Below are 14837 nucleotides of genomic sequence, written 5' to 3'. Positions count from 1 at the left end.
ATGCCAACAAATTAGGCAATCTGGAAGAAATGGATGCATTCCTAGAGACATATAAACTACCAAAGCTGAAACAGGAAGAAATAGAAAACCTGAACAGACCTATAACCACTAAGGAAATTGAAGCAGTCATCAGAAATCTCCCAACAAACAACAGCCCAGGCCCAGATGGCTTCCCAGGGGAATTCTACCAAACATTTCAAGAAGAATTAATATCTATTTTTCTGAAGCTGTTTCAAAAATTAGAAGGAAAACATCCAAACTCTTTCTATGAGGCCAGCATTACCTTGATCCCAAAACCAAAGACCGCACCACAAAAGAGAATTACAGACCAATATCCCTGATGAACATGGATGCAAAAATTCTCACCAAAATACTAGCCAATAGGATCCAACAGTACATTAAAAGGATTATTCACCACAACCAAGTGGGATTTATTCCCACTTATTCCCATTTATTCCCACCAAGGGGGGTTCAACACCCGCAAATGAATCAGTGTGATATGTTACATAAATAAAAGAAAGGACAAGAACCATATGATCCTCTCAACAGATGCAGAAAAAGCATTTGACAAAGTACAGCATCCTTTCTTGATTAAAACTCTCCACAGTGTAGGGATAGAGGGTACATACCTCAATATCACAAAAGCCATATATGAAAACCCCACAGCGAATATCATTCTCAATGGGGAAAAACTGAGAGCATTTCCCCTAAGGTCAGGAACATGGCAGGGATGTCCACTATCACCACTGTTGTTCAAAATAGTACTGGAAGTCCTAGCCTCAGCAATAAGACAACAAAAAGAAAGAAAAGGCATCCAAATTGGCAAAGCAGAAGTCATACTCTCACTCTTCACAGATTACATGATACTCTACGTGGAAAACACAAAAGTCTCTACCCCAAAACTGCTAGAACTCATACAGGAATTTAGCAAAGTGGCAGGATATAAAACCCATGCACAGAAATCATTGCATTTCTATACACTAACAATGAGACAGAACAAAGAGAAATTAAGGAGTTGATCCCGCTTACAATTGCACCCAAAACCATAAGATACCTAGGAATAAACCTAACCAAAGAGGCAAAGGATCTGTACTCAGAAAACTATGGAAAACTCATGAGAGAAATTGAGGAAGACACAAAGAAATGGAAAAACATTCCATGCTCACGGATTGGAAGAATAAATATTGTGAAGATGTCAATGCTACCTAGAGCAATCTACACATTTAATGCAATTCCTATCAAAATACCATCCACTTTTCTCAAAGAAATGGAACAAATAATCCTAAAATTTGTATGGAACCAGAAAAGACCCCGCATAGCCAGAGGAATGTTGAAAAAGAAAAGCAAAGCTGGCGGCATCACAATTCCGGACTTCCAGCTCTATTACAAAGCTGTCATCATCAAGACAGCATGGTACTGGCACAAAAACAGACACATAGATCAATGGAACAGAATAGAGAGCCCAGAAATGGACCCTCAACTCTACGGTCAACTGATCTTCGTCAAAGCAGGAAGGAATGTCCAATGGCAAAAAGACAGTCTCTTCAACAAATGGTGTTGGGAAAACTGGACAGCCACATGCAGAAGAATGAAACTGGACCATTTCCTTACACCACACACAAAGATAAACTTGAAATGGAAGAAAGACCTCAATGTGAGATAGGAATCCATCAAAATCCTAGAGGAGAATACAGGCAGCAACCTCTTGCTAGACACGTCTCCAAAGGCAAGGGAAACAAAGGCAAAAATGAACTATTGGGACTTCATCAAGTGGAAAAACTTTTGCACAGCAAACGGAACAGTGGACAAAACCAAAAGACAACTGACAGAATGGGAGAATATATTTGCAAATGTTTTATCACATAGAGGGCTAGTATCCAAAATCTTTAAAGAACTTATCAAACTCAACACCCGAGGAACAAATAATTCAATCAAGAAATGGGCAGAAGACATGAACAGACATTTCTCCAAAGAAGACATCCAAAAGGCCAACAGACACATGAAAAAGTGCTCAACATCACTCGGCATCAGGGAAATCCAAATCAAAACCTCAGTGAGATACCACCTCACACCAGTCAGAATGGCTAAAATTAACAAGTCAGGAAACAACAGATGTTGGCGGGGATGTGGAGAAAGGGGAACCCTCCTACACTGTTGGTGGGAATGCAAGCTGGTGCAGCCACTCTGGAAGAGTATGGAGGTTCCTCAAAAAGTTGAAAATAGAGCTACCTTACAACCCAGCAACTGCACTACTGGGTATTTACCCCAAAGATACAAACATAGTGATCCGAAAGGGCACCTGCACCCCAATGTTTATAGCAGCAATGTCCACAATAGCCAAACTCTGGAAAGAGCCCAGATGTCCATTGACAGGTGAATGGATAAAGAAGATGTGGGGTGTGTGTGTGTGTGTGTGTGTGTGTGTGTAAAATGTAATATTATGCAGCCATAAAAAATGAAATCTTGCCATTTGCAATGACGTGGATGGAACTAGAGGTATTATGCTAAATGAAATAAGTCAGTCAGAGCAAGACAATTATCATATGATCTCACTGACATGTAGAATTTAAGAAATAAAACAGAGGATTATAGGGGAGGAGAGGAAAAATGAAACAAGATGAAACCAGAGAGGGAGACAAACCATAAGAGACTCTTAGTCATAGGAAACAAACTGAGGGTTGCTGGAGGGGAGAGGAGTGGGGGGATGGGGTAACTGGGTGATGGACATTAAGGAGGGCATGTGATGTAATGCTGGGTGTTATATAAGACTGATGAATCACTGACCTCTACTTCTGAAACCAATAATACATTATACATAATTATTTGAATTAAAAATTTAAAAATGTTAGGAAAGGAAGGGAGGGAGGGAGGGAGGAAGGAAGGAAGAAAGAGTGATAGATAAAAAGGCAACCCAAAAGACTTAGGTCTAAATCTAACCAAACATGTATAGGATCCATATGCTGAAAACTATAAAATGCTGATAAAAAATTTAAAAAGACCTACATAAATAGAGTGATTTAACATACACATGAATGGGAAGACTCAACATGGCATATCAATCTCCCCCAAACTGATCTATAGAATTAACATAATTCCAAAAATCTCGGTAGGACATTTTCACAGATACGGATAAAATGATTCTAAAATTTTTATGAAAGGGTAATGGAGCTAGGATAGCTCAAGTAATTTTTTATAAAGAAGAACAAAGGTGGATGAATCAGACTACCCAATTTTAATGCTTTCCCTAAAGCAACAACAATCAAGACAGTGTGGTGTTGGCAAAGGGACAAGACACACAGGTGAATGATCAGAATAGAGTCCAGGAATAGACCCAAATACATATGGTCAATTGATCTCTGAAAACTTGCAAAAGCAATCCAGTGGAGAAAGGACAGTCTTTTCAACAAATGGTAATGGGATGATTACTCATCATATGCAAAAAAATTGAACTGTGACGTACACCTGTGATGCTTCCAACTAACTCAAATTGGATCACATATAAATAGGAATAAAAGGATAAAATGTTTGCAAGAAAACAGAAAAATATATTCATGACCTGGCATCAAGCAGAGTTTGGAAATGACACCAAAAGCATAATCCATGAAATAATCCATAAAAGAAAAATATTGACAAGTTGGACCTCATCAAAATGAGAAACAGTTGCCCCACCAAAGACAGTGTCAGGAGAATGAAAACACAAGCTAAAGACTGGGAGAAATTTTTACAAACCACATATCCAACTTAGGACTTGTATCTGGGATATATAAAGAACTGTCAAAACTCAAAAATGAGAAAAAAAAACCTCAGTTAAAAAGTGGGCAAGAGATGCATCATAGATGATATAATGGCAGACATGCAAATGAGATGTTCAACATCAGTAGCCACCAGGGAAGTGCAAACTCAAACCACAGTGAGACCCTCCTGCACGCCTATAAGTGGCTAAAATCAGGGAGGACACTGACTGTTCAAGGGTGTCTGATACCTTGCTGTCAGAAATGCAAACGAGGGCAGCTTCTCATAACGTTAAACGTACACTCAGCATGTGATCCAGCAGTTCTACTTCTAGAGAAAGAAAACCTTATGTTCCGCATGCAAACCTATATAGGTTCAGTTGCTCTCTTCACCATCATCGAAAACCGAAGGCACAGATTTGCGTGAAATGGCAAACTTCTGCAGCAAGTGTCGACTCTCCAGATGATGACCCTTTCATGTCTGACTGTATCAGAAAGGCGACTGCCACCAAAACCTCTGAACAGGGCAGAGCACCCCGCCCCCCGCCCTGGCCTGGACATAATAAGCACTTTATGCACAGAGAGCTGACCTGCACTGGACCAAGTCTTCATCCCAACTGCTCCCTCACAGGCTGACTTCGCGTTTGGTTTGTTAACATCTTATCCCCTTGTATCTTGTTTGTTGTGTGATTTTTTCTTTAATGTACTCTGGTTTGTGTGAGGTATATGAAGCCAAATAAAATGTGTAGTGCAATGTCACTGAGTTTGGAATCCTAAGCCTGCTTTTATCTTGCTTTACAACTGAATAAAGCTGATGTTTTGGGAAAGCACAGCCCGCGTGTGCTCCTTAGCGTGCTCATGACAACATACACAGATAGGTACGTGCATGTATCTTTTGCCGCTTCTGCCCTCTAGAGAACCCCGACTAATATCCTAACAGGGAAGTAAAATACTGTCATCCACCCACCACAGGGACTAGCAGGTTCTTTTTCTAACAGTATTTTCATTGGCACACGGAGCTCTAAACCAAAGTGAGTTCTCCCTCCAAGCCAACAGATGAGTGGCGCGGACGTTACCCACATTCCCGCCAAACCTTTGGTACCAAACACTGAACCAGATTCACTGAAGTTGTGCAGATCCGAGGGCTGTGTGGAGTAGAATGATAAGCTAGTTAACACGTGCAGGCTCAGGACAGGGTGAAGCAGAGAACGGTGTGTGGGGTGTGGTATTTTCCCATTACACTATCTTATGCTCTCACAAGTACTTGACATTATATACAAAAAAACCTAACCCCCCCCCCAAATGAAATGTTTTAGATTATAACTTTTAAAGAATTTAAAGAATTTTAGGTAAGTTTTTCTTTTGCTTTTATTACAAGCATATAATATTAATTGGCAAAACACTGAGTACAAGCTTCACTATCATAAAATCAAAACATTTAAGCAATATTCCAAGAAAGATTTTAGACAAAAACTAGCCACCAATAGTACAAAAATTACACACCAACACAAAGCATAAAAAATGTAAACTTTCAAATTAAACAGTCAAAAATATGTATCTGCGTTGTCATCTCAATAAACCGCGACACGGGTGATGATCAGGCTAATGGCGGCTCACACCCCTGGACCCTACATCATTTGAGGAAAAATGGTTTTCTTAGACCCAATTAAGTCGTCAGAACAGACATTTACACTAACGCTACACACATTTTAGGGGACACTCAAACTTCAGTCCATCCTTCAGACACGCTCCCGGACGTGGTGAACCACGCGATGCAGGCGGGGGTGGGGGTGGTTGCCCGGGCAGAGCCTCCTTGGTGGGCTGGCGGCTGGCAGGGGCAGAATCCTCGTGAAGATTATGGCTAGTGTGAATAACGGTTTTCTAATCTACTCAGCCCAATTACCCAGTTTGTTTAAATACCAAGGCAAACGAACACACGGGCTCATCAGGCTGGGGTCCCACGTGATGTGGTGGACTGTGAATGATTTCCTGAGGAAACAGAGAAACTGGATTTGTTCTGATTTAGCTATCTGCGCTGTTTACTTTCAACGTCTTGAGAACGTATCTAATATTCACGTATGAAGTGGAAATCAGCTGGCTCGTTCCTAGAACATTCAATCCAGTAACACATTTCAAATTGCTGTAAAATGCCCTCCTGTGTGCTCTGAGGAGAAAATGAAATGGGTTTCTCAAGATCTCACCACAAGGAGTCATCAGATCCGCACGCCCGAGAGGGCCCGCCGCCGGTGGGATGGGGGGGCAGTGTAGGGCCGTCCCAGGCGTGGTCGACACACGGTGGTGCATCCAGGGCTGTGAGCGCGCAGGGTCTGCAACAGGAGACCCAGGGCGGCCACACACCACTTCACTTCACGGCTGCCTGCCCGGTCACGCACCCTAAAATATTCTCGCGCAGGGCACACGCACACGCACACGCACACACACACATCCCCAAACAGCATTCTTATAACAACAGGGAAAAGAGAAAACCAAATAGCTGAATGTACATATTTTGAAATTCCACCAACATTCCCTTTCGATTTAGCAGAAGAGATGCGACATTACAATTTAAACAGATGTCTAATAAATGCATCTTGGAACCTATTGCACAAAAGCATAAACAATGCTCTTCATCTATATAAAACAAAAACGTACAAATTAAAAGCTACTCAAAGTAAAGAGAAGAAGCTTGCAAAACATGTCACAATTTCATTTTATATGCCTGTAAATAAAGCTGGACCACGGAAACCAAACAATTGGATGGGAAAATATGATAGAAGGCTTAAAATAGAATAAATAATTTTATAAAGTTAAGTTTTCTTTTTTTTAACCCCCCAAATCTTAAATTCAATATTATATATTCTATCTGAATTTTCTATCTTCATGAAAACTGCATTTAGTGAGACCGCGTGCTGGGCAGCAGGTCCCACCACGGTGACGGTGATGCAGGAAGGTAACTGAACAGGACTTGTGTTACCAGCGTAAACAGTCGTGAAAACCACGTCACAGGAACTCCGTCTGTTAAGAAAGAAACTGATCCTGGCTTTCATGCTGGAAAAAATGAAACTCAGCCTTTTGAAGTGAAATGAAAGCGTGCCAGTGGGGAAGGGACCAGGGAAGCTGCCCTGGGACACAGGCTCTGGGCTCCTGTCAGCCGAGGGGCAGGGGGTCCCCGGGGCCGTCCTGCAGTGAAGACAGTCTGCATGAGGAATCTTAGAAAAATAGGTACGTCTGCTGCTGAGGTTTTGTCAGGTTAACACGATTACAAAAGGGGGTCACAGGTGGGTCAGCAGCCAGCCGGTGGTGTTAGCCAGGCTCCGACTATCTCCACCTCTCTGTGTATCGAAACGCGTCCACTTAGCACCATAACAAATTCAAGTGATTTCAAAGATAGCTACAAAGTTACAAATATATATTATGAGATTATTACAGCGATACTCAGTCTAATCTGAACTGTGAGCTGATTTTGTTTGAATTTGGATGCTTACACTGCTGAACCCTCCCCTCCTCCACCACCCCGGAAGATACCCAAGTTCCAACGCTACACCTAAAACCGCACTGCACCTGCAGTTGCAGACCACAGCAGCAGTAATGTGTATGCTGAGGTAGACAGGTAATATTTACTCATACACATCTACTCATTAAACCTGTGGAGTAACTCTAAGACATGATTTGGATGAATAGCAAGCTTAGCGACCCGAACACGGCAAACAGCACTGGGAGTTAAGGGGCTTCAGTGAGGGGTGAATGTTGACCAATTCCTAACAGAACTTGTTTTTAGGTTTCTAAAAGGCCTTACGTTAGAGTCACTCGGATTCAATTAATCTGAATGGTTTTCTTGTCACCAAGATTAGGTCTTACGTATATGGAAGAGGAAGCAGAAGAAACCCAACCATAACTTTCAAAGCAAGCGTGAGAAGAAATCCTAGTCAGGACGGTGACATACTCCATGAACAAAGGAGGTGGGCTGGCGGCCACCTGGGGGGGTGACTGAGGAGGGGGAGGAACCCAGAGCTCACGGACAAACGGACGGTGCGGATGGAGAGGACAAGGACGGACACAGAACCCCAGGACAACACTTTCACGGCCCCGGAGAACGGCTGCTTTCTCCTCCTGCCTTTACACATTCCGAGTTACTCTTTTAAAGGGACAAATACTTATGTGCTGGCAGAGTTTATTCACTAATTCCACAAAAATATTAACACGTGGGAGGAGAAAGGGGTGAACAGAGAGTGTGCTGCCTGCGACTGGCGTTTCAGGTCATGAAGGAACTGAAAATGCAACCAGCAGGCTCCTCTGCTCCCGGCAGGGTGCGCCTCCCCCTGACAGCAGCCTCAGGCGTGGGCGGCAGACGCAGGGCAGAGCTGCCCACGGGAGGGCGTGGGCAGCCGTGCTGGGAACCGCAGTCTGCACGCCCGGGGCACCTGCCCTCCTCCGACCCTCGGTGCCTTCTCAGGAAAACCCCCAGACAATGCCACCCCCTCTCTTCAGCACGATGAACGTGGGAAAGAATTAAGTAGGGAATTTAAGTGGCAGCCCTGAACCATCAGAGCCCTATTTCATACCAGTAATGTTTAGGAACATGAATGGCTCTGCAAGCCAGCATTAAGCCGGCCAAGCCATCTCTGGTCTACCCTGCGGAGCCCCGGGCCGTGTCTGGGGAGCAGCGGGGGGGTGGAGCCCCTCCCTCGCCTCAGGGCCACTCGCCCCAGTGCAGCCTCGGGGCCCAGAGTAGGGGCCAGGCAGGGGCCGAGGCAGGGGAGCTGCCGGCTTTTCATGGTTCCCAACGTGGAAAAGTAAATACTGTGGCTAACTCATAGTATTAATGGAATGCTTTTAAATTAACCCTTTATATACCTTCTAAGTCTTCAGGAAGCTAAAGGCAACATAAATATTGTCATTCACCATGAAGAGATATTTTTCAATAACTTAGGAAGGGTCCAGTAAACGTACAAGTATTTTTGAGGCTTATCGTGAACCCTAATTCAGAAACGAAACGGAAAGGACCAGATCTTCAAGGCCTGGAGAGCAAGCACAGGCCGTGTGGCCACTCTGTTTACCATCTGGTCTGTGAGGGGCGCCCTTCGGCCGCTGAGACTCTGAAGTGTCTCGTCGTCTTGTAACCGTGGTGCTGGTAGTGTCTTGCTGAGTGTGAATTCTCTCATACAAAAGTTATAAATACTCTCTATTCAGAAATCTGGTCCCCACGACACCGCAGGTGACTCGGCGGGGCAGCGGGGCCCGGCCCGGGGCCGAGCTCAGAGCAGGTCCATCTTGGGTCTGTAGTGCAGCAGGAGTGGGGCCTTCTGTAAGACAAAGGCAGAGCACGGCGCCCGTCAGGACCGCCGGCCGAGCGGACAGCCGCCCTCCCTGGGGCCCGGGTGCCCCGGGGCCTGCGCACACCTGCTGCCCCACCCGGTCCCGTCGGCTTTCACCCCCTTCTCCGGGCTGCCGCGCAAGCACTCGGGGACTCGGGGTCCTGCCATCTGCGTCCTGCAAGGCGGGGGTCACCTTGGCCAGGAAGGGCAGTGCTCACCCAAGGGCCCCGTGTGGCTGGGGCACTGATCATTGCAGAATGACTGCCCTTCTCACCAGGCCCGTGACAGGTACTTCTAAGCTCTCGGTTGAAAATATGCACAGACAAGTAGTTGCCATTTGTAACCGACTCTGACAATCAAACAATCCAACCTTCACAAAGTCTTACCTTGAATCTCCACCTCGTGACAACCACAAATTTGAGCGTGTGGTCCTTGCCCAGGATTTCCTCGTTGCATAAAATGTCCAGCTGGCGGGAGAAGGAGGGTTCCGTCAGGGCGCCAAGGGCATGGCACTCGGCACCCCTGGCCTCCGGGCTGTGCCAGCTACGTCAGTCGCCCGTGGTGACGTGTCCCGTTTCCAGGCGGCCCAGGTGGGGAGTGCTCGGAAGGCCCCGGCCCAACCCACCTGAGGCCTGAGGGGTCCACACCCACCATGCCCCGCCCCCCCAGGGCCCTCGGTCACCACACTGCAACCGTCTCCCCACCTCAGTCCACTCTTGGCCAAGTTTGTCCCTCTTACCTCGGTGGAAAAAGGAAATGGGTTCTTCAGATGGTCTTTTTCCTCTCTTTTTTAAAAAGACTACTTTTCGGGCAGTTTGAGGGCGAGAGCAACACTGAGAGGGGGGTTCAGAGAGAGATCTCCCGTGCGCCCCCGTCCCCCCACTACCCACATCTGCACCGGGATGGGACATCTGTTACGGCGGACGGGCCTCCACGGACACGTCATCCTCACCGAGTCCACAGATGGCCGCAGGGCCCCCCCTGGTGGCGCACATTCTGTGGGTCTGGACACGGGCATCAGGACAGGTGCCCACCACCGCAGCACCACCCAGAGTTGCTCCCCGGCCCCCACATCCCCCGTGCTCCCCCTCCTGCCCCCAACCCCTGACAACCGCCCATCCTGGTGCTGTCCCCGTGGTTCTGCCTTTTCCGGGATGTCCCACGGCTGGAATCCTATTGCGTCCTTCCCTCAGTAATGTGCATTTAAGGGTCCTCCTGTCTTTTCACGGCTTGGGCGCTCGTTTCTCGTGAGCATGAGTGATAGTCCATTGTCTGGGTGCAGCATGGTTAATTTACCCACTCACACACCGAAGGACGTCTTGGTTGTTTCCAGGTTTTGGCGACTATGAATGAAGCTGCTATAGACATCGTGTGCGGTTTTGGTGTGGACGTAAGGTTTCAGTTAATGCGGGTGAACACCACGGAGCAGGACTGCTGGACCGCATGGTGAGACTATATTTAGTTTTGGAAGAAACTGCCAAGTTGTCTCCCACCAGCTGTGGACGGGAGTTCCTGTTGCTCCGCATCCTCACCAGCATGTGGTGGTCAGAGGTCTGGATTTTGGCCGTTCTGGAGTGGTATCGCATTGTTTAATCCTTTTCCCTGATGACAAATGATGTTGACTCAGATGGTCTTTTAAGCTTCTCCCTCAGGACAAGGGGAAGAGACCCCTGCGTCTGTAGGAGGGCTGGGCAGCGGGGCACGCAAGGGGCCGCGTGGGGCTGGTTCCAAGAAGACTGCCGGGCACCGAGCCCCCCCTCCCCAGGCAGGCCCCTCACCCTCACCCACGCCGACCCTCTGGATGACCTCACCTTGACCCTGGGCTCCAAATGGCAGCGCACGCCACGGACCCCAACCTTGACTTGGGGCCCTGACCTCAGTTCACCTTCCACTATGCACAGGCAGTGGCCACGGGAGCCTGTCCCCAGAGGCTGTCCACCCAGTGCGCAGCCCCGAGCCCTGCTCCCCTAGCAGCCCCACCAAACACACCAGCGGCCCCGAAACCACACCCTCAACTTAAGCCATCAGAGTCCCGCCTGAAAGCCCGGAGGCCCATCCCCTGGCCTCTTCTGTCCTCACAGCTTTCCACTAGTTCTGCGTCTCAGACCTCCTTCTGCCTCTCTTCGTGTGTATCAACAGTTCATTTCTTTCTGTTTTTGTTTTTTTTAAATGTGGTAAAATACACATAAAATGTACCATTCTAACCATTTTAAGCCGGCAATTCAATGGCATCAGGCACATTCACACTGTTGGGAACAGCTCCACCCTCCACCTCCAGAACTTGTTCATCTTCCCAAACAGTCCCCAAGAAACACCAGCTCCCCATCTCTCCCCGTCCCCAGCCCCCCGACACCCACCATCCCCTTTCTGTCTCTATGATCTGACTCCTCTGGGGACTCACGGAAGTGGGACCATCCAGTGTTGCCCCTTTGTGGCTGGCTCATGTCACTGAGCCCAGTGTCCTCAGGGTTCACCCAGGTGGTGGCAGGTATCAGCACGTCCTCCCTGTTTAAGGCTGAATAACACTCCATCGTGTGGATTGTTGTCCGTTTTGTTCATCTGTCCAACCGTCCGTCCATCCATCCATCCATCCTTCTATCTGTCCATCTGTCTTTCCATCCATCCATCCGTCAATCCATCCACTCGTCCATCCGTTTTTCCTTCTGTCCGTCTGTCCATCCATCCATCCATCCATCCACTCGTCCATCCGTTCATCCATCTTTCCATCTGTCCGTCCATCTTTCCATCTGTCCATCCGTCCATCCATCCATCCATCCTTCTATCTGTCCATCTGTCTTTCCATCCATCCGTTCATCCATCTTTCCATCCGTTCATCCATCTTTCCATCTGTCCGTCCATCCACCTATCCGTCCATCCATCTATCGTCTGTCCATCCTTCTGTCTGTCCATCTGTCCATCCATCTATCCATCATCTATCCGTCCATCCATCCTTCCATCTGTCCATACATCTGTCGTCTGTCCATCTTTCCGTCCATCTATTGTCTGTCCATCCATCTTTCCGTCCATCTATTGTCTGTCCATCCATCTATCCGTCTGTCCATTCATCCATCTGTCCATCATCTATCTGTCCATCCATCCTTTCATCTGTCCGTCCACTCATCTGTCCATCTATCTGTCGTCTGTCCATCCATCTTTCCTTCTGTCCGTCCATCCATCCATCCGTCCATCTGTCCACCCGTCCATGGGCACTGGGGTGCTTCCCTGTCCCAGCTGCTGTGCATAATGCTGCCATGAACACGGGGGTGCCGGCATCTCATTGAGACCCTGCTCTCCGTTCTCCGGGGAACACACCCAGACGTGGAATGGCTGGGCCATGGGCTCATTCTGTGCTTAGTGTTTTGAGGACCCTCCACAGTGTTTTCCACGGCGGCTGCACCATTTTACACCCCATCGCCCGCCCCCCGCCCCCGCACAGGTTTTGTTTCCCCACGTCCTCACCATCTTTTGTTTTCTTGTTATTTACTCAGTTTTTAATAGTAGCCATCCTAATAGGTATGAGGTGGTTCTCACTGTAGTTTTGATTTGCATTTCCCTAACAACAGTGACACTGAGCATCCTTTCATGCCTATTGGCTGTATGTGTCTTCTTTGGAGAAATGTCTAAGCCCTTTGCCCATTTTTAAATCAGGTTGTTTGGTTTCTTTTATGCTGTTTTAGAAGTTCTCTATATATTCTGGATAGTAATCCCTTATCAGATGTATGGCTTGCAAATAATTTCTCACATTCTATACAAAATTTTTTCATTCAGAATGTCCAATTTGTCTATTTTTTTTTTATTTTGTTGACTGTGACTTTGCTGCCCTATCCAAGAAATCACTGCCAAACCCAGTGTCATGAAACTTTTGTCCTATGTTTTCTTCTAAGAACTTTACTGTTTTAGGTCTGACATTTAGGTCTTTGATCTAATCTAAGTTAATTTCTGCATATGGTGTGAGGTAGGAATCTGATGTCAATCTTTTGCATGGGGATGTGCAGTTGAAAAGACTATTCTTGGGGCGCCTGGGTGGCTCAGTCGTTAAGCGTCTGCCTTCGGCTCAGGTCGTGATCCTGGGGTCCTGGGATTGAGCCCCGCGTCGGGCTCCCTGCTCTGCAGGAAGCCTGCTTCTCCCTCTTCCACTCCCCCTGCTTTTGTTCCCTCTCTCACTGGGTCTCTCTCTGTCAAATAAATAAATAAAACCTTAAAAAAAAAAAAAAAAAGAAAAGACTATTCTTTCCCCATTAAGTGGCCTTGGCACCTTTGTTGAACATCAAGGGCCACATATATGAGGGTTCATTTCTGGGCTCTCTATTCAACTCCATTGATCTCGATGTCTGTCTTTATGCCAATATCACACTTTTTTTTATTAGTGTAGCTTTATAGTAAAAGGTTTGAAATTAGGAAGTGAGGGTCCTCCAGTTTTGTTCTTTTTCAAGATTGTTTTGGCTACTCAGGGTCCTGTGAGATTTCATAAAATTTAGGATGGGTTTTTAAATTTCTGCAAAAAACATCATGGGGATTTTGATAGGGATTGCTTTGACTATAGACAGCTTAGGTAGTATTAACATTTAGCAACATTAAGTCTTCCAATCCATCCACTTGGGATGTGTTCCCATTTATTTGTGCCTTCTTTAATTCCTTCCAGCCATTTTTGTAGTTTTCATTGTGCAAGTCTTTCACTTTCTTGGTACAGTTAATTCCTAAGTATTTTATTCTTTTTGATGCAATTGTAAATTGAATTTTTTTTTGTAATTTCCTTTTCCGATTATTCATTGCTAATGTACAGAAATGCAGCTGATTTTTGTGTTGGTTTTGTGTCCTGCTACCTTGCTGAATTTATTTTTTTAGTTCTAACGTGTGTGTGTGTGTAATCTTTGGGATTTTCTACATGTAAGATCATATCATCTGCAAACAGAGATAAATTTTAATTCTTCCTTTCCAATTTGGATGTGTTTTATTTATTTTTCTCCCCTAATTCTCTGGCTAGAACATCCAGTACCATGTTGGATAGAAGTGGTGAAAGCAAGCAACCTTGCCTTGTTCCTGATCTTAGAGGAAATGCTTTCAGTCTTTCACCAATGAGTCTGATACTTGTAGTGGGTTTTCATATATGGCTTTTATTTTATTTTCATGTATCTTCTATTCCTAGTTTGTTGTGTTTTTTTTTTTTTAAATTATGAAAGGGTATTGAATTTTGTCAAATGCTTTGCAGACCTACATCAGGTTGAGATGATCATGTGGTTTCCCTCTCTATTCTGTTGGTGTGACATATTACATCAATCAATTTTTGTATGTGGAACCACACTTCCATTTCAGAAATACCCACTTGGTTGTGGTATATAATCCTTTTAATATGCTGCTGAATTCTGTTTGCTAGTATTTCGTTGAGGATTTTTGCATCCGTGTTCATCATGGATGTTGGTCTATGGTTTTCTTTTCTTACAGTCTCTGTCTGACTTTGGTATCAGGGTAAGGCTGGCCCCATAGAATGAGTTGGGAAGTTTCTCTCCCCTTCAATTTTTGGGAAAAGTTTGGGAAGGACTGGTGTTAATTCTTCTTTAAATATTTGGTAGAATTCACCTGTGAAGCCGTCGGGTCCAGGGCTTTGCTCTGTTGGGACATTTTTGATTACTGATTCAGTCTCCTTACTAGTCGTAGGTCTAGTCAGACTTTCTGTGTCTCCGTGATGTAGTCTTGGTAGGTTCTGTGTTTCCAGGAATTTGTCCACTTATCTAAGTTATGACAATCCCTTTTATTTCTGTAGAATCAGTAACAATGCCTCTGCTTTCATTTT

At 45.9% G+C, this 14837-nt stretch overlaps 1 protein-coding gene across 4 annotated transcripts in view; it reads right to left on the bottom strand.

Moving 5' to 3' along the window:
* Positions 1-5081: 5081 nt before the first annotated feature.
* PCGF3 (polycomb group ring finger 3) overlaps positions 5082-14837 on the bottom strand; it is a 55082-nt gene continuing 45326 nt past the window's right edge. For 3 of the 4 annotated variants that reach the window (XM_064584072.1, XM_064584070.1, XM_064584069.1), the window contains 2 exons: positions 9433-9513; positions 5082-9034 (listed from right to left, as the gene is read on the bottom strand). In XM_064584072.1, the coding sequence (XP_064440142.1) occupies positions 8987-9034; positions 9433-9513 (129 nt within the window). In that variant the 3' untranslated portion in view covers positions 5082-8986. Of the gene's footprint in view, positions 9035-9432; positions 9514-10132; positions 10649-14837 lie in introns of those variants that run through there. The other variant, XM_064584071.1, reaches the window with a different exon arrangement.

Source organism: Mirounga angustirostris, unplaced genomic scaffold (genome assembly GCF_029215605.1).
Source record: "Mirounga angustirostris isolate CCGP_5_RB_7025 unplaced genomic scaffold, mMirAng1.0.hap1 SCAF_2, whole genome shotgun sequence".
NCBI lineage: Eukaryota > Metazoa > Chordata > Mammalia > Carnivora > Phocidae > Mirounga > Mirounga angustirostris.
Note: the sequence above shows the minus strand (reverse complement) of the source record. Positions and strands in the feature narration are given on the sequence as shown.